Source organism: Poecilia reticulata, chromosome 3 (genome assembly GCF_904066995.2).
Source record: "Poecilia reticulata chromosome 3, P_reticulata-male-v2, whole genome shotgun sequence".
NCBI classification, from domain to species: domain Eukaryota; kingdom Metazoa; phylum Chordata; class Actinopteri; order Cyprinodontiformes; family Poeciliidae; genus Poecilia; species Poecilia reticulata.
Window position 1 is genome coordinate 7,216,390 of NC_088832.1, and position 26,193 is coordinate 7,242,582.

At 39.2% G+C, this 26,193-nt stretch overlaps 1 protein-coding gene across 11 annotated transcripts in view; it reads left to right on the plus strand.

Annotated features, from left to right (window-relative positions):
• The window catches only part of akap13a (A-kinase anchoring protein 13a), a 140,503-nt gene that overhangs the window by 80,147 nt on the left and 34,163 nt on the right, over nucleotides 1-26,193 (plus strand). For 8 of the 11 annotated variants that reach the window (XM_008404818.2, XM_008404821.2, XM_008404820.2 and 5 more), the window contains exons 11-16: nucleotides 9,898-10,043; nucleotides 14,230-14,594; nucleotides 18,586-18,633; nucleotides 21,958-22,135; nucleotides 23,284-23,386; nucleotides 24,858-24,995. In XM_008404818.2, coding sequence (XP_008403040.1) covers nucleotides 9,898-10,043; nucleotides 14,230-14,594; nucleotides 18,586-18,633; nucleotides 21,958-22,135; nucleotides 23,284-23,386; nucleotides 24,858-24,995 — 978 coding nt within the window. The remainder of the gene's footprint in view (nucleotides 1-9,897; nucleotides 10,044-14,229; nucleotides 14,595-18,585; nucleotides 18,634-21,957; nucleotides 22,136-23,283; nucleotides 23,387-24,857; nucleotides 24,996-26,193) is intronic. The other 3 variants (XM_008404828.2, XM_081605000.1, XM_008404826.2) reach the window with 2 other exon arrangements.

The following is a 26,193-nucleotide window of genomic DNA, read 5'->3' on the forward strand; positions in this document are numbered from 1 at the left end:
GCTAGTTTAGGCTGACACTTCCCATTTCTCATAGTCGTGTTTCTTCACTCGCTTGGTGTTTAAAAAAAAAAAAAAAAAAAGACTGCGTCAAACTCTCAGCTAGATCCAACTGTGAATAGGCCAGTATCATTCTCATGGTATGATTACCCACAGCAAAAACGGCATTAAAAGTTTATATAATAATCTACAATTTCATCTAATCGTTTTTATTTTAAGTTAAAACAGAAAATATTGGGTCTGCTGTTAGACACATGGTACAGATTACTCTATTTTCAATGGACATACACCTTGATGTCAAAACTTGGAAGAAATCTATAATCATTTTCAGCTAATTGACCTGCAGTGTGCATCAACAGGTGGGGGAGGGGCTATCCAATGCTTCAGTTTGCTGCCGAAAACAACAATCATTCCAGCGCTTCCTCTGGCCTCTTATTCTCATTAAATGACTTTAGATTGTTGGAGATTAATGGTGAAAAATCTTAGACGTTTTAAAACTATACCTTTTTAAAACCTTGATGTAACTTGATACCAAATTGTTTATTTATATTGTTCATACAACATTTGCTACTGAAATAGGAAAGTTGGCATTATGGCTTACATCAGCAAAAGTACATCTGAACAACCTTTTTTTGTGGAAATTAAAGGTTGTTTGAACAAACAAGACTGAATTGTCAATCTATAAGCAAAATACAAAGCGGGCAATAGGCCAGTATAAAATATGAATGGTTTCATAGTTTGACGCAAAAATACATTATGCAGTAGTATAGTGATCCCACACTAATATTTATAAATATTACTGCCTATTAAAGCAGTTCAAGGACATATTTACAATATTCACAATATGCAGAGTAGAAACTGTGTTGGCACTACCAAGGAAACTAACATTTACAGTTTTCCTTATTTCTGCTATTGGGTGTACAGCCAATCAGCAACATTAAATAATAACATGGAACTGCAGGATTGGCTGCTTTGCAAACACGAGTTTATAGCATGCTAAGTCGCATTGCTGCTTGGTATTTCATTTTCCAAAGATACATTTTCTGTGGAATTTTTGGCATACACTGTATGTAAAAAAGAAAAAATCTGCAAATTGAAAAAATTTCAGCTAAATATTTGGAAGTTGCCTTCAACAGAAAAATCAAATACTAAGCAGCAAATAATCGAGAGTTCACTGTATAATTCCACATTCTGGTGGAAACCAAGCAAAGCGTATGAACAAAAGCACCTCACACCAGCTGTTATGCACGGCAGCGGTGGTGGTGCAATTGCACCCGCAGAACACTTGCACTTCCTGCCATCATGACCCCCCTTTTTTCTTTTTTCTTTCCTTTTTTTTTTTTTTTGCACCAAAACGTTTTCACATCAAATGCGAGGCTATCTGATTGTGACAAAGGTGTGCATAAAATTATGACTGCAGACATCAATTGTTTAAGAGGAGGTGAGAATTTCACAGTGGCGAGACTTGGTTATTATTAAAGTTGTTGCTGCTGCTAAAGGTTATTCGACAAGCGGACCCAAGTCTTTCACACGCTGCTTCTGCATTTCGACTTAGTTTTGTTGCAATAAAGAAGACTATGTAATCTGCACAGTAAGTAGCTAAACTGAAGGCAAGGATTCAGTGGGTTTTTATTTGGTTCTTATAAAACTTTAGAACCGTTGTACATAACATAAGTACTTGACAAATGGCAAAAAGACAAAAAATGTTATTGGAATGGTAAGTTTGCCTAAATTACAAAAAAAGGACAAACAGTCCTTTATTTGTGAAGGAAAACAATTAAAATGTGAGTCGGTGTGATGATAACGAAAGCAGCAGTGGGAAGAGAAAGCTAAAGAGAGCAGTAGAGATGTCAGGCAGAGGTAAAATAGAAGGGAGGGTAAAGGTTGATTTCCTCTGCAGCAGCTGGACAATAATACTCCCTTCCTGGTGGAAATATTTTCCTCTCAGCCTTTCTGCCTTATTTATTTGGTGATGTAATAACAGACAGGAAGTCCCTCTGCCAACTTGAAGCTAATCCGCAATCTGCCCATGATGGAAGACTTGGATACAATACTTAAAAACAAAAAAAATCAGCCCTTTCTTTCCTTTTTTCATAGTACACCACCACCTCCTTTGCCAAAAATATCTAGCAGTCTGTTAAACTGAGGATGCTTTCATGGGATTGTATCATTCAGATCAATATTAGTAACGTTACTCTGGCATTCATCATTTGTAGCTATGACAAACGGAGCGTCTTTGAGCGGCCGAATGGAAACGATACTAAAATCTTTTTGCTCAGGCATCAGAAGTCATTTTCCTTTAGCTCTTATGTTGTGGATTAAAATACTGGCACACATAAAATAGATTGTCTTTGATGGAGTGCGTGAAATATGGTTTACCTGGAGAACAAAATGTGTAGTGTTCTGGTTTTATCCATCTTATTTTTTTTAAATTATTTTTCCAGTCATTTGACATTCCCATACATCTTAAGCAGAGAAGGGGAATCACACTCTTAATTGGTTAATGGTGATGGTTGCTAGGATGCATAAAACTTTAGCTTCATGCGTCCTCCGCCTTAATGTCCTCATTTTACTGGAGCCCCAAAAGCGTGTTATCGATGAATGGACTCAACACGTACAACCTGGTTGTTATTAAAGATGCTTGGTTAGGAGCAAAGATAAAGTTTCACTTCACTTTAATTGAGGTTGTATAGCGGAAAATCACTGGGGCGTCATTTATCAGTGTCGAGGTCAGTGTAATTGACTCTGGGAAAGTAATTTGTAGAGTGTCCTGAATCAAGATTAAGGTTTAGATGTTGGATTTATTTATTTATTTTAACTCTGAAACAAATTCACACTGAGCATTATTCATCAAATGCTGGCAAAGATTTGGGCACAGCAATGATTATAGGAGAAGTTCCACGTGTGATTTATGGAACCATGAATTTAATTAATTGTTTTGAACAAATAAACATTGATAGTCTGGCAGATGGAAACAGTCGTGATATACATTCCATATATTCATTGTTCTCCTGGCCTCGCCCACACAATTTGTCACTAAAGACATATTTCTCTCAGATCCTTAAAGCAACAGCATCTGAAAAAAGGATTTCTTACACAAACAAGATCTCTGCAAATGTTATCTCTTTAATTTCATATTGTAGATGCCAAATGTGAGTGCCGACTGAGGTACTGCCAAATGGCAGCTTAAATTACATGTAGTTACAAATGAAATCCTATTGTCCGGTGTAATACTGTGCAGAATGGCTTTCACAAAACACTTATGGGTGTGATTAAAGCGCTTTTCTGCCATCTTGATGCGTTTTCTGAACACAACAATGCAGTTAGAGGTATTAAAGTCAGCTGGTACCTCTGATACTGCAGTCATATGCCAATCGATGTTGTCACAAGTCCGGCCTGCATCATCTGACTTGTTTAAGAACCGGCAGAGGTCCGCCTTCAGAGGAGTGATGCAGTGATGACGTACGCTTCGTGTAACTCGCCAACCGCAGAATTAACAAACATAAACAAGACTCAGGAATCATTTCCATAAGAAGAGCAAGAACATCTCAAAGCGGTTGTGTAGCCTAGAAACCGGATCGCTTCGTCCGCTGTAATTGTTTTGGAGAAGTATGGTGGAGGTAAATCCTGACGTCAATTTCACACAATATCTTCCATCTTCCTGCACTGCTGCCGCCGCCTTCTTTTTTTTGTTTTTTGTAAACTCACAACTATAAGTTTACAAAACTTAGTGGTTGTCGTCAAAATGTAATGTTTTTTCACTGGTTTCTCAATTGTTGACAGTACTTGTATTTATGATGTGAACTGCCTTGCTCCTGAAATGTACTATGCAAATAAGCTTAATTGATTGATTGAACTCTATGGGATAATGCCGTCTCCCCTGGTGATTCATAAATGGCCAGAAGAATCTCAGATGCGGCTCATCTTTGCCGGTTTACAACAAAATGTTTTAGAAGGAAGAATTTTGATGGGTGTTTGCTGAATTCCTCCGGAGCACACCCATCTTATGTTCATTGTCCCCTCAAGTACTGTGCTTTCTAGATGTCCAGTTGAAAAATCCCAATCCCAAAAAAGCCCAATGTAGAGAGCACCATTGCAGAAATCCTTCTGAATGCCTAGTTAGTTTCCTTATCCTTAATTCAGTTTTTAGTATTTGACATAACTCTATCCTGCATGCATGAAACCCTGGCCTTCTATGAACTGTTATGCACAGGAATTCAGCAACGCTGACTGTTTCTTTTTCCTTACCTGCTGATCATGATCTTACTATATTTAATGTTCTGCTCCAGTCAGCAATTAATCACAACCAGTCCAGATTCATACAGCAGTGTGTTGAATACAACAGCAATCCTCCTGAGAATACCTGAGCTCAGTCACCGCTAGCAAAGCATATTCTTCTTTTCACATGCTTTCGTTTTGATAATTGGCGTTGAGGCTACTGCAGTGAAACATTTAATGCAATCAGCTTCTCTAATCTGGCTGAGGATGAAAAATCATTCGTCAGTTGTAACCCAGAGGAAACAAATCACCTGAAATCTGGTGCTGTTGAACACTGTTTCTCTGAGACATGCTGGACTAAATATTGTCCAGCACAGGAATAAACTTCAGGACACAATGTGAGAAAAGGCATGGGGTTGGATCACCTTTTTCATTGTTTTATTATGTTTTTAAAGATGCTTGTGTCATATTACATCAGAATAAAAAAAAACTATGGGTGCGAATAATTTGGGCCATTGTGTGAAATGGTAAGTTAAATGTCCACCGAAATTCAGATTTTCACAGTATTTGTTTCAACTCTCGTGACAGAAAGTGGACTTCTGAGCAACTAATAAAGCTTGTTGAAAACCTAATTACAATGGTGAAGAACTGCCTCAGACATTAGACATTCACAGACGCAATTTCACAAACAGAGAGTCAGAGAAACGGGAACAAACAACCAAAGTTTCTTCACTTCTGTGTAGGACAGGTCGTGTTTGTGGTTTCGGAGTGAATGCGGAGCAGCGTCTCCCCTGACACTTTATTACTGGCTCTTTTCTTTGCCGGAGCAACTGAGGCTGGGAGCCTGCCAGGTTGTATTGCGGTTTCCTGGTCTACACTGAGTCGTCGTGTTGCGCCTCTGATTGGGATGTTCCATGATATTCCTTCTTTTCTGGGCGAGGCTGTGTCCTGTTCAGCTCAGTTTTATTCAGTAATGCTAGTTATGAAGGAGTGGAGACTCCAGCTGTCAAAGTAAAAGTGAAGCATTGCAGACTACAAAAAAACCTTTAGTTTAACATAGATTAATGTTAAATTTGTGATTACTGATATTAAGGTCAACCAAGAATTTAAAAGTTGTGGTCTCAAAACCATAACTGGACTCCTAAAATATTCCATCTCCTACAGTTTAGAGGATTTTTAATGGAATTCCATAAAAAAGTGATATGGTGAACAAAGCTACTCCTCCCTCACCTGCTGCTGTACATTGTCAGACAGCTGGCTTAAGAAGTTTTGATGTTCTAACTTGTGTCTGGCCAGAGATTAGTCTTGATCTTAAAAACACCACTGACTGTAGCATTTGCATGTCAAAAATTAAAATGAAGAATTAATGTTATAGATATTATAACATTACCAATAGGGATGCCTCAATATGAAAATATGTAGCGATATCAATATCCAATAATATTGTGACTGTTGACCAGTATTTACCATTCATCCATCTTATCTATTATTCTATACGCTTATCGCTAGTGGGTGCTGCAAGAGGTGCCGGTGCCTGTGTCCAGCGGTCAACGGGCCGATACCGACATGTAAAAAAATGGCTAAAAGGTCCGATACCGATGTTGGTACCGATATATCGGGCATCCTTAATTAATCAGCAAAAACAGCAGTGGCTAAATTTCCTGCTCTTTTTTCCTGTTCAATAAAAATATTTAGATCACGTTTACATTTTTTTTATTTATAAAAACTCTGAAATAGTTGTGTTTTTTTTTCTCATGTTACTTTATTCACTGGCAAATGTAGTGCAGCCTTTATATGCATGTATAATACAGCAAATTCTGCAGGGAGCAGCAGGGAGATCACTAACTGATTAGGATCTGTTTCTGCTTAAAGCTTCCACAGAAACATCCAGTGGCTTCTCGACTGCTCACCTGTTTTTTAATTCAACATGCTGACTGGAATTTAGATGTGCATAAAACACACAGAGCTGCAGAACACAGCCCGGTGTACATTCAGCAGGATGTTTCACTAACTGCAAAAAAAAAAAAAAAAAAAAAAATATAGGCTGACAGAGAGAGAAAATAAAAATTTATCCACAGCTTTTGATTTCATCTGATTTTATCTTTTTATTCTTTTACCTAACCAGCAGTAAATAAAAAAACTATTTTGTGACCAAACAAATCATGTGCACTGACTGGTATTTTTAAATTAATTTGAATCATATTTATTGTAATTAGGCTTGGACATTTATAGCATTGTCTGTCATTTATCTTGAACATTTCTTATCACGATAAGAGTTCTTGATCTATTGTTAATACATTTATAGATTTCCATTAGTGATATTAAAAAATACAAAATACCATAAACTGACATTATTGGAAATGTTATTTTTCACTATTTTCTCCAAAATTTGTTTCACAAACATCAGTAAATTTGAAAATATGATTAAATGTAGTTACTGTGTGCAGTTTAGTATTATAAATCACACTTCTGTAAGTGAGTGCCATCCTGAAGAAGCCTATTTAAAATGGGAACATTTTTCAAGAGCCATATTTGTTTGTGATGCTCTGATTGCATCACAAATCACAAAGTTTTTCATCATAATTTTTATCGTGATCTCAATAGTACCACAAAATATCGTGATAAAATGCTAAGTCCATATCATCCACCTCTAATTGCATTTTTTTATTTATTTATTTAGCGTAACTTCTCAAAATTAACTAAAAACTCCTTAACATCTGTCAGATCTGAAAACTTGCATTGATTTGTACAGAATTCTTACAAAAAGAAAACTTTGATTAAATAAAAAACTACCAACGGTTCATCGAGTTTACACATAAATCTGACATGATGCAAAAAATAAAAGCAACATTTATTCCTCTGCTTATTGACTTACTGAATGTTAAATTATGGCTATTTTTATTTAGATTGACAGACTTTAGCAAAGGCATTGAATAAATCCCTTGCCTAACCTTATTAGGTAAGGGATAGTTACCTTATAAGGGTGATAGTTTAAGTACATAACTATCGCCATGTAAAAGTTGGACATGCCTACACACAAGAATTCAGTAAAAGGCTTCATGTTTCTATTACTCCATATTGATTTAATGCAGTGCTCACAGGTGTGTGAGCAGCTTCACATTCAGCAGCAACCTCCACCACCCACAGACGCATTGGAGCGTTCTCCACCTGTTCTCTCTGTCCTTTATTTGCTGCGTGTGTGTGTGTGTGTGTGTTGTGGTGGACTCTGTTTAGAGCAGCGGGAGGAAGACAGCTGTCAGAGCTCACAGTCCTCTGCTAGTTTTGGTGAACAGGTGTGAGTTGGTGGATTCTGTAGCAAACACGCTGTGTGCTCTGGCGTCCCCACCAGCTTTTACCGGATAAAGGCCAGAAAGGTTTTCAAACACACGCTGCTCAGTGGAAGAAAAAAAACCATATGCCAACATGGAATTAAAGGTCAGAGTAAGACTTCTCATTATCTAAAAAAGTAAGATTGTTATGAGCTGAACTGGAAACGAGATGAAATCAAGACCACCTGCTGTAAAAGTAATACATGTTATTAACCAGTGGTCTGTTCAATGGTGTTTTAACCAAATATTGATGAGATATGTGTCTGATAACTGAGCAGTTTGTGTTTCAGTCTATAGTGGGATGTTAAAGGCAACATTGACCTCTCCTTTCCTCTTTATCCTAACCTCCCTCCAGTCAGGTTTGAATGTTTAGGTTTATGCAGGCGCTACTTGTCAATCTGCCAGTGTGCAAATTTAAGCATTTGTGAGAGTATACAGTTGGAATATTTTAGACATTGCTATTCAAGGTTTCATGTTTTTGTGCCTTACTTTGCTTCCTAGCAAAGATGTTACAGCAGCTGGCTGTGTTTGCAGCTCTGAATCTTGATGGTTTAAAGCTGCAGTATGTAACTTTTACATATATATATATATATATATATATATATATATATATATATATATATAAAAAGCATATTTTTTTGTTGTGAAAGTGTAAACTGACACTTATAATCTGTGAAAAGATTTTTCGCTTTCACCTCGTCCCTGAGCTATTACTGCTCAGTTCTCCCAACCAAAAACATTAAGAGTCAGAAGGAGGGTCTTAGCGCTGTCAATCAACCTCGTGTAATTACTGTTCAATGTGCTAATGGTAGAGAAACAACTTATTATTAAAGGAAAATTGTTTATCCACCGTCATCAGTGGCTATGCTAACTAACCTAGCATTCACAGCAGACTCTTCTACTGGAAGAAGCTGTTGGGTTAAAGGGTGGAGGTGGACCAGATGAGCTGGTGCATTCAAGGGAGATTGACAGTGCTAAGACCCATCTACTAGCTCTGATTGGTTGTTTCTCTTCTTTGAAGAAGTTGCCTTTTGTGATGTCACCGCAGGGATCTGTGCACAGAAGCCTGTGCACAGAAGTCTACATAAAGTAGACTGTCAAGACTGTCAAGATCATCTTGCTTAAAACATCAAAAATAATTAAACATGACATGTTCCAAAGGCAATAAATAAGGCAAAAATAAAATAAAATAAAATAAAAAAAATATATATATATATATGCCTAGTAGCTTTAAGGTATTTCCACATCCTGAAGGATGAGAACACAGACACTTTTTAAAATAAATAAATAAAAAAAAGAAGCTACTTCCTCTTGTGCCATGAGTCCATTGAATGCAAAATGTTCCCGAGAGACAAACTTCCACATCTTTAGCTCCAAATAGGCATCTGGAATATCGCAAAAACAACAAACTGGGTGGATGACCTCATCCAGCTGTTCCTGGCTGCTGGCTAAAGAAAGCCTGCTGGTGTATCAAGCTTCCTCTTCCAGTTTGGCCTGGGATACTATCAGTACATGTCCCTACATGTACAGAAAACTGTGCACACACACTCCCCGTCCACCACTGCTGGACCTTGGTGCTGGAGGAGCTGTGAATTGTGTGCTGACTTCTAGACATGCTTATTTGTGGTTCAATAACGGGTTAGGAGTAATGGTGGGTGTAAGCCTTTAAAAAAAAAAGGCTCACTGTGGGCTCCTGTTAGAAAGCCATGTTGGTTTAAGGCCACTGTAGCTTGATGAGTGGAGCTGCATGTAGTTATTAAGCACCGGGTTTGAAGTATGGGGGGATTTGAAACTGTTTAATGTGATAAATTTAATTGAAGTAGTGACTGTCAATGTGAATGTTCCTGCATGACTTTTTCTAACCTAAAACGTTTATTTAAAGCACTACAGGAAGTTCAGCAAGGGTTCTGTTGTTGCTCTGTTTTTCAGAGTGTTGTCATTTTCCCTGACTTGGATTTTTCTTTTAGTTTTTGACCTCAGAGCTTTTAAGGAGCACAAGCGAAGGTTGTTAGCGGTGCAGCACAGACGGCTTCATTTAGGACGGTTAGCCATCGATTCCTAAGGCTTTTCTCACAACCTTAACTTGCTAGAAGTGTCTTCACTGCTTACGCTGTAGAAACAACAACTAACAAAAACAAACAAAAAAAACATGTTTTGACAGCGCTGAAGACTGAGAAAATCCTTTTCTGGTTTTGTCAGAGATTTTCCTCCTCCATTGCCAAAATTAGCATTTTTGTTGCTTCTGTGTTTTTTTTTTTTTTTTATCCCTTCAGGAAACTATTCTCCACACAGCATCTCTGTCTTTATTTCCATCCCATGTGGTGTTTAAACTAGATATCGCTGTGCTTTTCAGAATCCTCGACGTCTTCGGCGTTCCCCAGTTTACCCCGCAGAACCAGCAGTTCCACCAGCTGTCCCTCGTCCGCTCACAGAGACTCTGGCAGCGACATTGAAAGCCTCCTGAATGCAGAGCCAGGATATGACAGCATCTTCAGAAAGGTCTGTAAAATAACATCAGTGTTATGGGAAACAGCATTTTTTCTTCAGTAAGTGGAATATGTGAAAGAAATATTGTGCTGATGTGTTGCATTAAACATGCAAAGCGTAAACTTCAATGTGTTTCAATAGGATTTTATTAAATAGACTAATCTGGAGCCATGCCATACTGTGTTTTTGGATAATGAATTGAACATTTTTCTGTTTTAAAACCCATCCCTTCTTTAAACTTCCATGGTCCTCATGGTGTTTCTTCACTCATGTTCCCTAATAAACTTCTGAGGCCTTTCGCAATACAGCTGGATTCATACTGATGCAAAGAAAATTTGGGCCAATACTGATGTTGAAAATTAATGTTGCCATAAACGCCTCACTGATACTGTCACATGACCAAGCAAACATCACATGACCAATTCTAGAATATGCACTGACTGAAACAAGGTAGAAATGAAGCTATTGTTGATATAGGCCAATTTTACTCATTGGACGGACACCAATATGCTAAAAATGGCCAATACTGATATTTCGATACATCGTGCATCCTTATTATTCAATAATACGTTCCCTTCTGAAGTCAGTTAAATTGGAGTTTTTTTAAATAGACCTTGTCTGGTGCTTTGGTCTGGTAACCACCGCTACCAGTTTTGAAAAAAAAAGAAAAAGACAAATCATGCAAACGGTAATAATTAAGCTAGTTTTAATTTATCATGTGATTTGTTGATTTATTGCTTATTGTGACAGTTTTAGTTCTGATCTAATATTGAAATTGATATTGAATATTTGTCTGATATCGGCCAGAAAACGGGTATCAATCTGCATCTAAAATGTCTGATATAAGCACGCAAATATAAGCACTCCGCTCCAGCATTTAGTCCACCCCAGGATTTCTATCCAGCAGTGCTTGTATGCAGTGAGCAGATCAACTGGTTAATGGGTCAGTTGCTCTCTTACTTTCTGTTGTTTACTGTTGTTCTCTGAGTAAAATGACCCAATCAGGTCTTTCCTGCATTCCACACTACAAAATATGTAATAAAGTTATGCATGCTGATATCGCATCAAATTAATATTGTCGGGTGATTCTCAAAGCTGCGATATCGGTGTGACATCTGAAATGAAAATATAGAAAGTTGAATCCATCAGCATTCTACACTTTTCAGATCCAAATTATTTTCCTTCCACTTTATCAGCCGCCTTGTGTTGGAGTATCACATCAAATCCAAATAAAATACTTTAGTTAGTGGTTTTGACAAGACGTGGAAAAAAAAAGAACTTCTACCATGCCCTGAACGTTTCAGAATGAGAGGGAATCCGGTTTGATTTGGCAGCAGAGGCTTTATGCTTTGCTGGCTGCGCTCCAAACATCAGGTTCGCTCGTGTCGAATGATATATTTTTGTTTGCCTCTGCAGCTGCGCCTATAGGGAATATCTTCAAATGTACAACACAAGCTCTGTTTCTCTCTGTCTGCGCTCAGTCTTATTCATCAGCGCCCTGAGGCTCAGACCCGAGACATCAACCGAGCGTCTTTCTCTCACTTTCTTGGCGTCACAATCTTTCCGCTGCGTCGAACTCGTGATGGAACGATGAAGTCCGCGTGGCATTTATCAGTGGCCTGCCAGTGTTTGGCCTGGGATGCCGAGGGGTCGGGACACGGCAGGCAGTGAGTGATGGGCGAAATGCAGTGCGAGGCTCGCCAGCTTTGATTTCAAACAAAGGCCACAGAAGCCAAGTTCCGAAAGAGGAGGATTAGCGCCTTTGCTTCCCTCTGAAGAGAAAATGCCATTCTTCAGCGAGCTGCACTAGAAAAGGGATAAAAAAAAAAAAAGAGGACTGTTTCATAACTCTAAAGGCCAAGGCATGGATCTCATTAACACGTTAGCGCAGCGTGCATCATGTGCCCTTGTGGAAAGAAAGCGTAACATTAATTGTTGTGTGTGAGGGCATGAGAAAATCAGGAAAGTCTGAAATGTAAAAAATGCTTAATCCTCTCCGAATCCTCCTCCTCCTTTTCCTCCTCGACTCCGAAAGCCATAGCGATCGCTGCGCCGCCCCGCATGCAACAAACCCAGACGTTCCCTAGCTTCCCAAAGGAAGTTGCTTCTGCAGCATAAAGCGGATCTTTCTTTTCCCGGCCCTCCCAACAGAAGCAGCTCTATGTTGGCGCTAACACCGCAGCTGGCAGCACAATAGACCCAGTTAAAGCTTACACCTACGAATTAGCTCCAAAAGAACCTGTGAGTGTCGGCGCAGGAGCGCGTTCCCACCCAATTGCTGCTCAAAACTTTCTGCAGTGTCTTCATTAGGGAGTGTACACAACACGGTTTCTTTCTTGGCTGCAGCAGTCTTGTGACTTTGACAACGTCTGTGCGTGCGTGCGTGCGTGCATCTGAGCAACATCTGTGAAAGCTTTTTTTTTTTTTTTCTTTTTTCCCTCCATCATCTAATGGTGTTTGTTATAATGTCAGTGTTGCTATAAAGTGGCTGTTGCTCGTTACGCTTAAGCCTTGCCATTTGGTCCTCATTACGCTCCATTCCTGTGGGTTAAATTGCTCCTCCAGCCTTCTCTAAATTCATAACATGCTTCAGCGAAGAAATGCTGATGTATATATAATGCGATAGCCCAGGTGATTAGCAGTGATTTGAAGCGCATATGTTTTATTATTCAATTTTGATTCTTTTTATTGTTTCCTGCATGATAATCTGTGTTTTTTTGTGTGTGTGTTGGTTTTAAATATTCCTTCATCGACGTGTCGCTGTTCTTGAGCCAGAAAGAAATTATTCTTTTTTTTCTGTTTTGCACCGACAGCTTTATTCTGTTTCGAAGAGTTTGCCACCATCTCCGTAACTCAAAAGGAAAATTGTCAAAGTACTGAAAGACAAATGCGTGCAGAACGGGTGTCCTCTGTAGAGATTTTACAATCAACACATTGTTAGGTCTTAGCAGAAGGTGTCAGCCATGAGGATAAATAAAGCACCCACACAAAGGCTTAGTGGTTCTCATGGTAGGGTGTGTTTTAGCTCACCTTGAAGGCTATCTTGATTACGCAGAGTCCTGTTAGCAGTATCGAGGTAAATCAAGTGTTTCACAACTGGAAACATTTCCCATCCATGCTTGCAAATTGTTTAAAGTGTTTTTAATGAAATGCCTGAAGTTATCTGGAGTGGCTGCAGGTTACTTTGCTGTGTACTGCTGATCAGCTGGCTGAAAGAATGCTTCTGTGCTTTTCAAGGATTTGAAGGAACACAAATTTAGGTGTTTAGAAGTACTTTCTTGGTGTTTTAGAGCAGAGATTCTCAAACTCGTCAATTTCCTATATAGATAAACTCAAAGCAGAATGACCTCCTGAGCCAAACTGTTGCAGATGGTCTCTATTCAGTCATTAGCAGTTGTCGGGCAACTCCTGAAGGCAGGTGTTTGCACTCAGACAAAAATGGGGCTGAATACTTTATCGCACCGCACTTTTCAGTTACATTGTGGCTTAAAAAGAAATTTCCACAATCGTTAATAAGCAAACTGCTCACTTTCAGGTGCATTTTCTTATTTTGGTAATTTTTTAAAGTGTGTATTCACACCTTACAGTCTGGTAGACTCGGTTAAAAATCACAACTTTTGCTCCATTTTTCATTTGGAGCGGTTCGCTTTCACACTTCACTGTGTAAAACAAACTAACGATTGTGGTGGTGCTGCACCAACAACCACTGAAGGAAACGACACAAAAATCTCAGACAGTGAGCGCCACTTCCTTCTTCACAAAATGTAAAAAACAATGGAGTAGATTTGAGCAGTTGTAGGATTTCTTCTCTTGTCTTTGGTAAAAGACCACAAGTCATTTCTCCAACTAGCTCTGGACTTGCGTGTATGTCTTGATAATATTTACCCAGAATGCCCTGCCCTGTAGTTGGCTTCCTGCTTTCGGAGCGGTCTCCGGTCCGCTTGGCGTTCACATATGCATTCGAAACGCACCAGAATTCACTTCAACCCAAACTGAGACTGAGGTTTTTAGACGGATCCGAGTTTGCTTTTTTTGGTTCGCATCAAAGTTCGATTGGGCTTTCACACCTCCCCAAACGGACGGGACTTTTTTGACAAACCAACTAGAGTTTTATTAAAGTGGACTAAACAGGTCTGGTTTGAAAGAGGCAAGGATGTTTGACTCTAACAGCTGTCTTTCCCTTTTTGGATGTCTGCAGAACGACGAGCCAGTGACAGGAGGAGACAGCACCAGCGAGGTCTCTGTCTCTTGCTCCTCCACAGACGACACTGCCAGCGTCGGCCCGTCCAGCTCCAGTCCGGAGGGCAGCCAGGGCCTGAGCGGCAGCTGGAGCCCAGAGGAGGGCATCCAGTCTGAGGCTACTAACGCTGAAGGCCAGGACAGTTCTGCTGCTGCTGCTGGAGGAGGAGGGGACGCTGAAGAAGAAGCAAAAGACCGAGTGAGTGAGGTACCGCGGCGTTCCGGTCTCTTCAGGAACAGCAAGCGCTCTCTGTCGCCGCTTCGCCGCCACAGCTGGGGTCCAGGGAAGAACAACGGAGGAGAATCGGAGATGAACCAGAGGAGGTGAGAGCTGGAAGGAACTCATTTTGATTATAGACTCATCTATTATTCCATTCTTACCGGTTTCCTGTTTTCAAAGAGGTCTGTCATCCTGATTGGGATTTTGGCTCGTTCTGATTTTGTTACATAAATTGCAGGTAACAGAAAATTTAAAAAGTACCTAATCTGACATTTGTCAATCAAAGAAGATTGAAGAAATGTTTAGTATTGAAATTCCTGATCACAATTCAGGGAAATTCAGGAAAAATTTGACAATTCCAGTGTCTTGTCAATTTATTGGTGCATTTCTAAACATTTTACCAACCTGTTGGTGTTACTGAGTTTCAGTCTCTAGACCTGATGTCTCCAGAATCATAGGTCGTCATTATTAAAGTTTTCTCATGTCATCTCCTTTGCACATTTTTAGTTTAATAATGCCTTTGTTGCCATACACCAGGAAGCAGTTTACACGAGAGAATGTGTCAAAGATCGATGTATTTATATCTTCAAAATCAGAAGTTTAGCAAATAAAATGTTACATAAAACGTTATTTAGCAAATAGCAATAATTTTAGTAATTCTAGCTAAGCTAAAACAAACGTTTGTTTCTTTTCAGTTGTATTTAAACTTCTGGTTTCAACAACTTCCAGCTAACAGAATCAATCATCATCGATCAAATTTTATTTGTATAGCACATTTCAGCAGCAAGGCATTTCAAAGTGCTTTACATAATTAAAATAAAAACAGCATGTGACATTGAATAAACAGTTAGAAAGAGAGAGATTTTAAAAAAGATAAAAACATTAAAACCTTCAGTTAAACGTCATTTAACTGGGACTCTAACCCTCTGGGACTTTAGTCAAAAACACAGTTTGACAAGGACTCCAACCTCAGAAGATGCTCCTTAATAAAAAATATAAAAAAAACCTCACCAGGTGATTTTCCCATTTAAAAAAAAAGGGTTTGCTTTATCATATTGAAGTGTTATTTATGCTTTATAAGCATTCATACAGGATTTTTTGTCTTTTTTCATTGCAAAGCATTAGTGAAAACTAATGCTAATGAGAAAAGCAAAAGTCTTTCTTCACTGTGAAGGCCGACAAACACAAAACACCCAGATCATAAAAAAAAAAAACATCCACGTCTAAACTTACAAATTCTGTTAAGTTTGTATCTCAGACCAAATTTGTACATCCTGCTGCTCCTGTTTGATCGAATCTAACTAGAATTATTTATTGCAAAGAGTTTCTTGGAACCGTCATGAAGTACTCGTGAAAAGGTTGACACTGACACAGCATTGTGTCAATAAGCATCTATACCATCACGCCGTCCAACTGCCTGTGTGTCTGCACAAATAAGCTGAAGCCAGAGCAGCGAGTGGCGCTTTCCTCACAGGCAGACTGAGGGTGACAGGAAGTGATAATGGTGCTTGTGATGAACTCTCAGCAGGGACTGGATCAGCAGCGCACTTGTGTATGAATTATAATGTTGGGCAAGAAAGCCACTAAAACCATCCCAGGCTTTTAGATATATATATATTAAAATTTAGAGCTTTTTAAGTTGTTCTTTGAACTTTGGCTGCTTTTGCTTTTCTTTAGAGTCCATTCAGATGTTTTTGTGTCTCGTTTACACAGCGTTTTAACTGACTTAAGACTGCAGTGAAAACTTACACATAAACTGTGAAGAAACTTTTTGGCTTTAGATTTCCCTCTTCTTTACCGTCTGTTTTTACATGATTGCTTTAACACCTAACATCAAGTTTTCTGATCCCACTTAATTGGATTTTTTTATTTTGAAAATTAAAATAGATTAAAATTCACTAGAAGTGGAGCAGGGGGGCGGGGGGCTTAATTCTTACAAAAATGTATCAGGCATACCAGGATACAGGTGGATTAATACATAAAAAAAGAGGGCTTTTCCTGCAAGGCAGTATTAGAGTGTCACTTAGATGAATATGAAGCTCTCACCGGCAGCGCATTAGTTTGACATAAAGAACAGAAATCCACCAAAAAACATCTCTGAAGCTCATTAATTCTAGATTAAAGGTGTTTGTGCTACAACGGGGGGGCCATGCTGGTAGCTATTTATTGGCTTTATGCAGCGAGCTTCCTCCTCACGGCAGGAGTTGGCGTTCAGGACAGATTTCAGAGAGTCGCTGCTCTTGGCATGGACGTCTTTCAGGCTTTCACATCTGTTTTCACACTAATTCAACTGTTTCCTGGCTGAGGCCTCTTGTGTATCAAACAGATGTGGGAATGGTAAAAGTGGAAATGCACCAATTAGTCGGAATTGTCCAATTTTTTCCCCTTGATTTTCTGAATAATTAGACTTTTTTCCCCTCCCCTATGCATTTCCCCATGCAAAGCATTAAAATAAAGAAACCAACATATGACAAAAACAACTCAACCCACAGCATGCACTCCTTTGATGCGGTTATGTGACTTTGATGTGATTAACCATTTACTTTGATGGATTAATGGGGGGAAAAAAACTATCAAAAATTTTATTTCTTGATTATTCAGGGTGTCTGTCCATCCTTAAAATGTCTTAAATTTCTTTTTAAAAATTGAAGTCGGCCTTAAATACGTTAATCACAGACCTTAGTTTTAGTATGAAAGTACTATTTAATCTGGTCTATTCTCTTTAATGTAGTTTGTTTAACTCATGTATCTAAAATGAAGGCCTTAAAATGTATTAAATTCATTTAAAAAAAAAAAAAAAGCCCTTAAATGCATTAATCACGTCTTAAATTTTAGTACGAAGGGATTATTTAATCTCGTTCATCTTCATAATTTTATTTTATTGTTTTAATTTATGCATCTAAAACAAAGGCCTTAAAAAGTTTTAAGGCTTTTATTTTAGCTGCATAAAATTTTTTTAGTTGGTCTGAGATACGGTAATCACACGTCTTAAATTTTAGCATGAAGGGACTATTTAATCTCATATATGCTCATATATGTAACTTTTCTGTGAGGCAAAGGTTTGAGTCACTCTTAAATGGTTTCTGAGCCTCATGGCAGTTCAGGATACCGCTGCCTAGGCTACCTTGCTAGCAAGGTTTTTTGCGCTTATCTGTCATGAGCGATTAGCTCGATGCAAGGGGAGAAACGAACGACAGTGAAAGGAGAAAGTTATTGCCACTCGAGGTGAAACCCAACACAGAGAACAGATTTTAAAAAAAAGACGATGGCAGCGACAGCGACAAACTTTCTGCTAACTCGCATTTTCACATCTACACTACAAGTCCAGAATTTCGCATGCACAAATGCCATCGGCCGCTTGGCTGGAAGAGAGCTGGCAGTTGTCGCCACATCATGCTATTTCTGTTTCGTCACTTCTTGTGTGTGGAGTTCAACCCACACGAGACCAGATGCATTTTCTGCAAAAGACCAAAAAAATTTCTACGTTTGGCACTATGGGGGTTAAGGCTGTAGAGCCACATGCAGTCTGAAAAGCACAAAGCAGCTGCCAAGTCCCACAACCAAACTCCCAGAAATTTCACAGTTTTTGCTATGCTTGATTGTAAAACAGCAACCACCAACCAGCCTCTATATTTCTAGTTTTTTGGTCTTAAATTTCACTCAAGGTGACTTTAAAATGTCTTAAAAAGTCTTAAATTCGACTTGCTGAAGCCTGCAGGCGTCTGTGCATCCCTGTCATTCTTATATATTTTCTCATTTTGTGTGTCAAATCCTAAAAAAGGATTCAGTTCAAATTGGGACTAGACCTCAATGCAGATTTAATGAGCCCAAAAACGCTTCCCCAGAGGAACTACAAATGGACGACGTCCCAACTTCACTCTTAGGGAGCAATTCTTTCCAAACAACTTTCCATTTAGGATCATTACTTTTTTTCCTTTCCTTTCCTTTTTTTTTTTTTTAACTAAGCACCAACACCACTTCTGCTCCAAAACACTCAAATTCTCATCATGCTCATCTCTTCCATGCTGTCCTCTCGTATCACAATTCATCTCTCCCATCACGCACCACTTCCTGTCTCTGTTTCATCACCCCCAGCTCCATCCGTAACCCTGGTGAGGGGAAGCCGGCCTTTCACAGGAGAAGGTATCTGACGTGTTGTCGGGATTGATTTGTTGTATTCATGTGGACTATGTGAAGCTCCTGCTTTTCTAACATCTGCTTGCTGCTGCTGCCGCCGCTTTATGCTGCATCCCTGCAGGCAACTGTGCTGAAGAATGTTGCTGTCTTTTTCACCCCTGCCGGAATGTGCATAAAGCACCATAGGAAAAAAAAGCTGTGGCTAAAGCTCGTCTCTTTTCTTAAGAAAAAGTGAAGTGTAACTCTGGAGGCTCAGCTGCATGGCTACAGATCGAGAACGAAGTTGTGTTTTTTAAGATCCTGTAGGGATTTCTTGGAGTCTGTGAAGGCGTCAGAAAGGTTTCGAGTGCAGTCCTGGAGGAGAAGACTGTGCCACAGCAGTAAAGCCCCAAATGGAAGTTGTTCAAACTGTAAAATAACTTCTACCTGCACTTTTACCCAGTACAGGGTAGGAGGAAGCAACAATGAAGGAACCAGCTTCTTCCGTCATTATTATTGATCGCACAAACCAGAGTAGAGTCGTTTCTAATCTGTTGGCTCAGTCAAATGCCAGTGCTGGATAAATTTTGACTGAACCACCTTTTTACAGTTTTTCGAAGTGGAACATTTAAATAAAAATTACCTGAACTGAAGGTTCAGACTCCGGCTGAAACAATTAGTTGGATTAATCACGATGAATCGATTATTGAAACAATTGTCAACTAATTTAGTCACTGATTAGTCGTTAGCTGCTGTATACAGACTCAAAAAAGGTAATTTGCTGAAAAAATCTATATATTCAGAGCCGTAATTAAACCAAAACTACAAATATATATACATACATTTTGCATTTAAGATAAAAACACAGTTGTCTGCAAATAGGTTTTAGCCAAAACTCATCAATTAGTAAAGTTTCAGCTTCACCTGTTTCAGATTTACTAAAAGAATCCTGTGTTGTTGCATTTTGGGCAATAAATTGATTGTTTTCCTATTTAAAAAATGAATTAAATTATGTGTTTGCATCTTTGTAAGTTGATCTCTCATTGTGTAAGTAAGACTTAAAATCTGTAGAATGTGTCATTGTTTTTATACAATTAATTGATGGTCAGAATAATCGATAGCTAAATCGATTCCTAAAATAATTGTTAGTTCTGGCCCTACATTTTGTTTTTGGCATTAATCTTTCTCAAATTTGGCGACTCAGTTTTCCCTTTTGCAGAGTGTGATAAATCCAGATATGGACACACATTAGTAATACCATCTGCCAGGTTCTAATTAAGACATGTGTCACATTGTAGTAGGTCGCTGCGGCAACCATATGGCCACATCTGTCTCGCTGAGCAGTTGGGGCTGCAGTGTTGCTCCTGGAGTCCGGCTTATTGTGGCTTTATTGTCGGAGTTAGTTTGATTTTTCTTTTGCATTCTGTCACTATAAACTCAAGTACAGAAAGCATCCATGGCAAATCTTTCTTGATTTGCACCAGGAAACAGGTTACAGTTCCCAAACTGAACTGATAATTGACCAAAGGTGTTCTCATAAGCATACACAAAGAAGGCTAGATGGAGCAGTTACTTTGTTGTCCAGCAGAAACAATAACTCATCAGTTGCAATAGATTATTTCTTCAAATAAACTCTAACAACTATTTTAGTAATTGATTATTCTATTATTTGATTAACCAATAGAATGATCAAATGGATTGATTAATCATCAAAAATTAGCATATTTTGCTAATTTTTCATATAACCAGTAAAACAATACCAGAAATACATTAAATGATGCTAATAAACATAGAAATTCCTTTTAAAGTAAGAAAATAAATATTTTATTGCCTAAAATGCAATAACATCGCATTCCTGTAGTGAAAGCTTGATCATTTATAGCAAAGGAAGCATCTGCAGTTAAAAATAATGCTTCTAACATCAACATGTGAAAAGTTCAGCCTGTTCTGCTTGACCTAACATTAATACAGTGTGGATAAAAGGTGCTTAATAGATGTTTTTCCTACAGAATTCTAGCCAGATGAAGTTAAAACTATCCTGCTTCAGGAGTTCTGGGTAGAACATGTTTACATAGGAAGGCTTTTTTTTAAGTCTTAAATTCCAAATGCATATATATTTTTTTTATATAAATTTGTCTTATTTACTGCTTTGAGCGTGGTGCTTTCAGCAAATTAGCTTTTTTTAAAGTCTGAACACTCCAGATAACGACTAATCAATTACTTAATTAGTTAACGATTATTTCAATAATCGGTTATTCGCAATTAATCCAATTAATCGTTTCAACCCTAACGTGTGTGCATATGTCTTTTTTCATGTCTCTTCGAAGACGCCGCTTACAACATGCAACTTCAACATTCAGTCCAGGCAATCAGAAATGGTCTCCTCTTGTATGTTTATGCTGTATACTCCATGTGCTATTTTTAAAATTGTTTTTGTTTTGTTTTTCCACATCCTCGCTGCCCCCTCAACTTCCCAATACCCCCCCCACCCCTCCCAAAAAAAAGGACTTCTAACATCTCATCTGTTACTCTGAGTCGGCTAGGAACACACTACCACTTTTAAATGATGCACGTTTACAACCGACTCGATTTGCATGAGCCGTTGTTATGGGCGTGTTTTCCTTTGTGTGCAACTTCAGCCTTGTCAGTTCCTACTGCCACAGCAGAGTCTGCAGGTGTTGTTCAGGATGAAGGAACTTCTGGATCCGTAGGGGTGAGTATCCTGAGCCAGGACGGAGGTTTTAACGTGACAGATATAGCCGTCCGCCTCCCAGATCCCAAGGATTACCGGGGCTGGTCGCCAATGATGATTCTTTCAGTTCAGCCCTCGGTTAGTGATGCTTGAAAGTGTCGGGACCGGTGATTTGCTGGATACCGTGGAGCCCACACTGCCACCACGGAGGCTGGAGGAAAAGGGGGGAGAGGGAGAGATTTACTGAAGCAGACTGAGCCGCAGCTTGCTAGCATAGCTCTTTCTGAAATGTAGCTGTAGTTTTCCTCCCCATAATCATTGCATTGGATTTTTTTTTCAGGGCCTCTCATTCGCAGTCATAGATCGATGTAATTGGGGTTGTAAATCACAGCTGCAGAGCCCTCCGCGCCGATGCCGATGTTGGAAGTCATTTGCAGCTGCTTCGCCTGTAAATCTGCCCCAGAGGCCGGCGATAACTCAGCTGACTAAACACTGTGCAGAGCCCAGCTTTATATGTGTGCATGTGTGTGTAACAACAGGTGCATGCATTCATTTCAGTGTGCTGCAGGAATTGTACGTCTCCAGAAAGACGTGATGAATAGCTCGGAGAGACCTGGAGGAGTGTGTTTACATGTCGGGTTTCGTGTGTTTCTGTGCAGCTACAGCTTAGAAGGGCTCAGTGGGATCCAGGAAGAGCTGAGGGGCTGCACCATCCAGGAGCCCCGCGACCTGGAGCGCTCCAGGATGCCACGGCACAACAGCGACGACAGGGGCTCCCTGGTGTCTCTGACGGAAGAGCAGGAGGAGCGGGAGGAGGACAGCAGGCTGCAGGAACAGGTCGGTGCAGAAACACACGCACACACACACACACACACACACACACACACACACACACACACACACGACTTGCATAACGATGTCCAAACTGCGGCACCTGGACTGGTTCTGTGCGGCCCACAACTCTCAGTTCAACTTTTTATTGAAAGTGTTGACATAAAGTTTTGGCTACTGCACAAAGCACATCTATCCAACAGGCTTTGATGCTTTTAATGAATTTATCAAACTCTTCTACATACTTCTCAATAAAAGTGACCTAAAGCTGATTTTTTATTACTCAAAATCGACAACATGATGCGTCATTATATTCTAGAGATGCAGCGATCCAATCTTTATATCTGGATCAGTTGCAATGTTGAAAACAATTCGAGATTGGGTATTGATGACACATGTGCCCGTAAAGGGAGATTCATCCTAATTCTATGCTCTGTGCTCTGAGTGATGCCGTTTTATTATTTATTTTATATTATATTTAGAATTCCTAATTACACTTTCTGAACCATTTGAACGATTTGTTGCAGTTCATTTATTTCACCAAACTAACCTATTTTTTAGTCAATTTAAGTTTCTTTATTAATTATTCTATATTAATCATTCTACTCATAATTGTGTTATTTTTACATGTGTGACCAAACCTGTGAAGCAATAGGTGTATTTAAGTGAGCTGCCCTGGTGCAGAGTTTTTTATTTACAGTGATTTATATCCTACTTTACTCATTTAAACTATTTCTGCTTAGTTTATTATTGAGTAGGTTAGAAATGTAACTTTTTTGCTTCCTTTTTAGCCTTTTCTTTTGTCTTTCGACCTGATGATTTTTGCTTATGCGACAAAATGTTTGGACACTCCTGACTTTTGTAATATAAACTTCATGAAATTCATCGGAACAGATAAAGATTTTCTAAACAAGGCGGGGAAACGTCACTTTGGGGATTAGCGAGAACTACTGATCATCATTGTCCTCTGGTTGTTTGATTCCTTCTCACTTAGTGACTTTTAAGCAAATCATGAACATAACCATCACAAATCAAACATCCAGTTTCCCCTTTTAGTTCATTGTTCCTGTTTCCAGTTTATCTGCCTCTGTTTGCATCCTCTCTGACATTGTCGCGCCGCCGATCTGATGGACACTTTGTATTTCACGACGCAGAAATTGCGACGGTATCGGCCGCTGAGGAACAGCTGTCCCTCCATGACCCTTCCACTAACCAAGTCCATTTCCATGGTCACCATTAGCCATAAAGACAGCGATGGTGAGTGTTTCTCCTCACGTTGGGTTCACACCTGAGTTATGATTTCGTTGCCCTTTCTTTAAATTTTCAGCCTCTCTTTTCCTTCAGTGGTTTGATTTCTTTTTATCTTTTTATTTTCATTATTTAAAGACTGTGACGCTGTGTGTCTTTAAATCACTAAGTATTTTTTGAACATCACTTCCTGTATCACGGCCCCTAAGACTTGCCCACATTTTCTCTGTTTAAAACTGCAAACTTTTATTTAGTAGATCAACACGAAGTAGAACACAACTGAAGTGGCAGGAGACATGACACAAGTATCTATTTGTTTGTGGTCATCAACTCTGACGTGAATTTCTGCCAGTTAATGTTCACGAATCAGCTTGAATTCAGCCATTGTGGATGAAGATTGGCCATAAACTGAACATTTCAAGTGCTTTCATCCATTTACACTTGGATTTAGGTCTCGACCACAGCATCATGCTGCTGCCCCATGTTTCACAGTGGTTATATTGTGTTGCATTTAGGATGTGACAGACTTTTTTCACAGTTGGTTGGCCTGCATTTTATTTATGGATATTAGAGTGAAGCTGACTTAATACTGACAGAATACAATGGAAAGCCAAAGTTTACATATACAGAATCTACACATTTTTTTCAAGCTGAACAAAGTTCAATCAGACCAAATGTCTCTTGTTTTAGGTCACTTAGACTTACCAAAATTATTTCCATTTTCTAAATGCCACACTACTAGGGGCAAAATAGGTCACAGATGTATTTATTAATGTCTTCAAAATTAGAAGTTTACATTCAGAATAAATCCCCTGAAACAATGAGGGAAAGCCCAGAAGATGATGTCATGACTTTGGAAACTTCTGCTATGTTAATTGACACATTTGCGTTAATTAGAGGCACACCTGTGGCAACATCTAAAGACGTAAACCAGGCAGTAAAACTTTGGCATAAATGGGTCTTCCAATTGGACAACAACCTCAAGCTGTAAAGCCAAAGTGGCTACAAAGTGGCTTAAAGACAACAAAGTCAATGTTTTGGTGTGGCCATCAAGCCAGCGCAAAGAGATGCAGTTCAAAGACAACGCTACCAAATATTGAGGGAATGTATGTAAATATTTTGCTTCTGGCATTTAGCAAGTAGAAATAGTTTTGGTATATCTACATGACCCAAATTTTATTGTAAGGGTTCGGTTTCAACTGTCAAGTCCCCCAAAAAATATATAAAATTTTGTGGATGTAAGGTGAAAAAACGTAGGAAAAAAACCCAAGAGGTCCGACACTTTAATTAGAAATGAACCAAAATTGACTTTACATCTAGTTTACCGACACTTGGGTGTATTCCTAAAATAAGAACCACCAAGATTACAACGACTTATTAGCGGTACCACAGTTGCACGCTTTGAGCAAATGACGAGTGCTTGTTGTGGTTCCTCCCTCGTTGCCGCCGCTGCCACTGCCGTCGTCCCTCCGCCTCCCAGCGGTGGGACGCCTGAGACGCAAGAGGCGCATTTCCTTCTCTTTCAACCTGTCCCCCATCCTCACCAAATCTAAGACTCGGTTCATTTACGGGGACTCTTCGTCAAGTGACGATGAAGAGGAGGAGGAGGATGACTCGAGTGAGTACCAGACGGCAAACGTGGCTGCAGTAGAAACTAGATTTTTTTTTTTTAAACCCACAGCAGTCGCGGTTCCCAGTAGAGCTCTAGAAACCCGCCTCCTCCTCTCTGTTCAGACGCTAGCTACACCCGAGTGTAATGAACCATGATTAAAACTGCTGTTCCCACCTGTGCAGGTGTAGAGTGAGGGAGGCTTCTCCTCTCCAAAGGAGTCGTAAAACCGTCTGGCATTAAGAGAGGCTGAAAAAAACAAACAATTTTAATATAAAAATTAGTTCAGTCTGGGTTTTTATCATTTTCCTGTCCAGTGTAGGATTGGCTCCTCTAAAATAATCCTGAAGGCAACATGGCGGCTGATTGAGCCACAGCACCAATATTCAGTCCAAAGGAGAATACTTATTACTACTCATATAAATCGACTGATCGATCCTTGATGGGAGGAGGAAGAAAAGCAAACCTACTCCTTTTGTGCACTGTGCTCTGAAATCATTCTGCTGATAAATTCTGTTTGGCCGTGTTGAATTGGACCTCGGCTACTTCTGTCACATGCAGACAGTGGCAGCATGACCTTTCCGTGAATTGGCCTTTGGTGTCATCTATTTTCTGAGGAAAAAAAAAAAAGAAACTGGAGCAATATCACGAGATAAAAGAGGGAAAGCACCGTCAGAGGTGTTGCAGGTTATCTGAGGATACATGTGGGCCTGTCTTCTTCAGACCAAACCTTCATCTCTCTCCTCTACTCTCTTTCTGTTGCTGTTTTACGTTTCATTTTGCTTACATTATCCTTTGCGGGCCTTCACGCGCTGCACAAAACTGAGAAGAATGATTATTTTTGAGAGAAGCTGAATGTTCCTCATTTAAAAATGACTGGAATAATTGACTTGAAGCCGTTTGCAATCATATGGATTTCTTCAGATACAGACATATATATATTGGCATACATGACATACGTTGTTTTATTAAGCAGATTTATTTTTCTGAAATGTTAAATTGTGTAATCTTAATAGAAGATGGGAGCAAAAATTGGTTAATGCAAAATAACAGCTTTTCAGATGTTAATTCTTAACATGTTTTTTTTTCACAACATTGAATAAATGTCAAATGAAAAGTTTGTGAAATTACACCACTACAATAAAAAGTGGACATTTTTCCAGACCGTTTGCAAGTTTTTAACAGCGCCAACAAATTTAGTAAAACT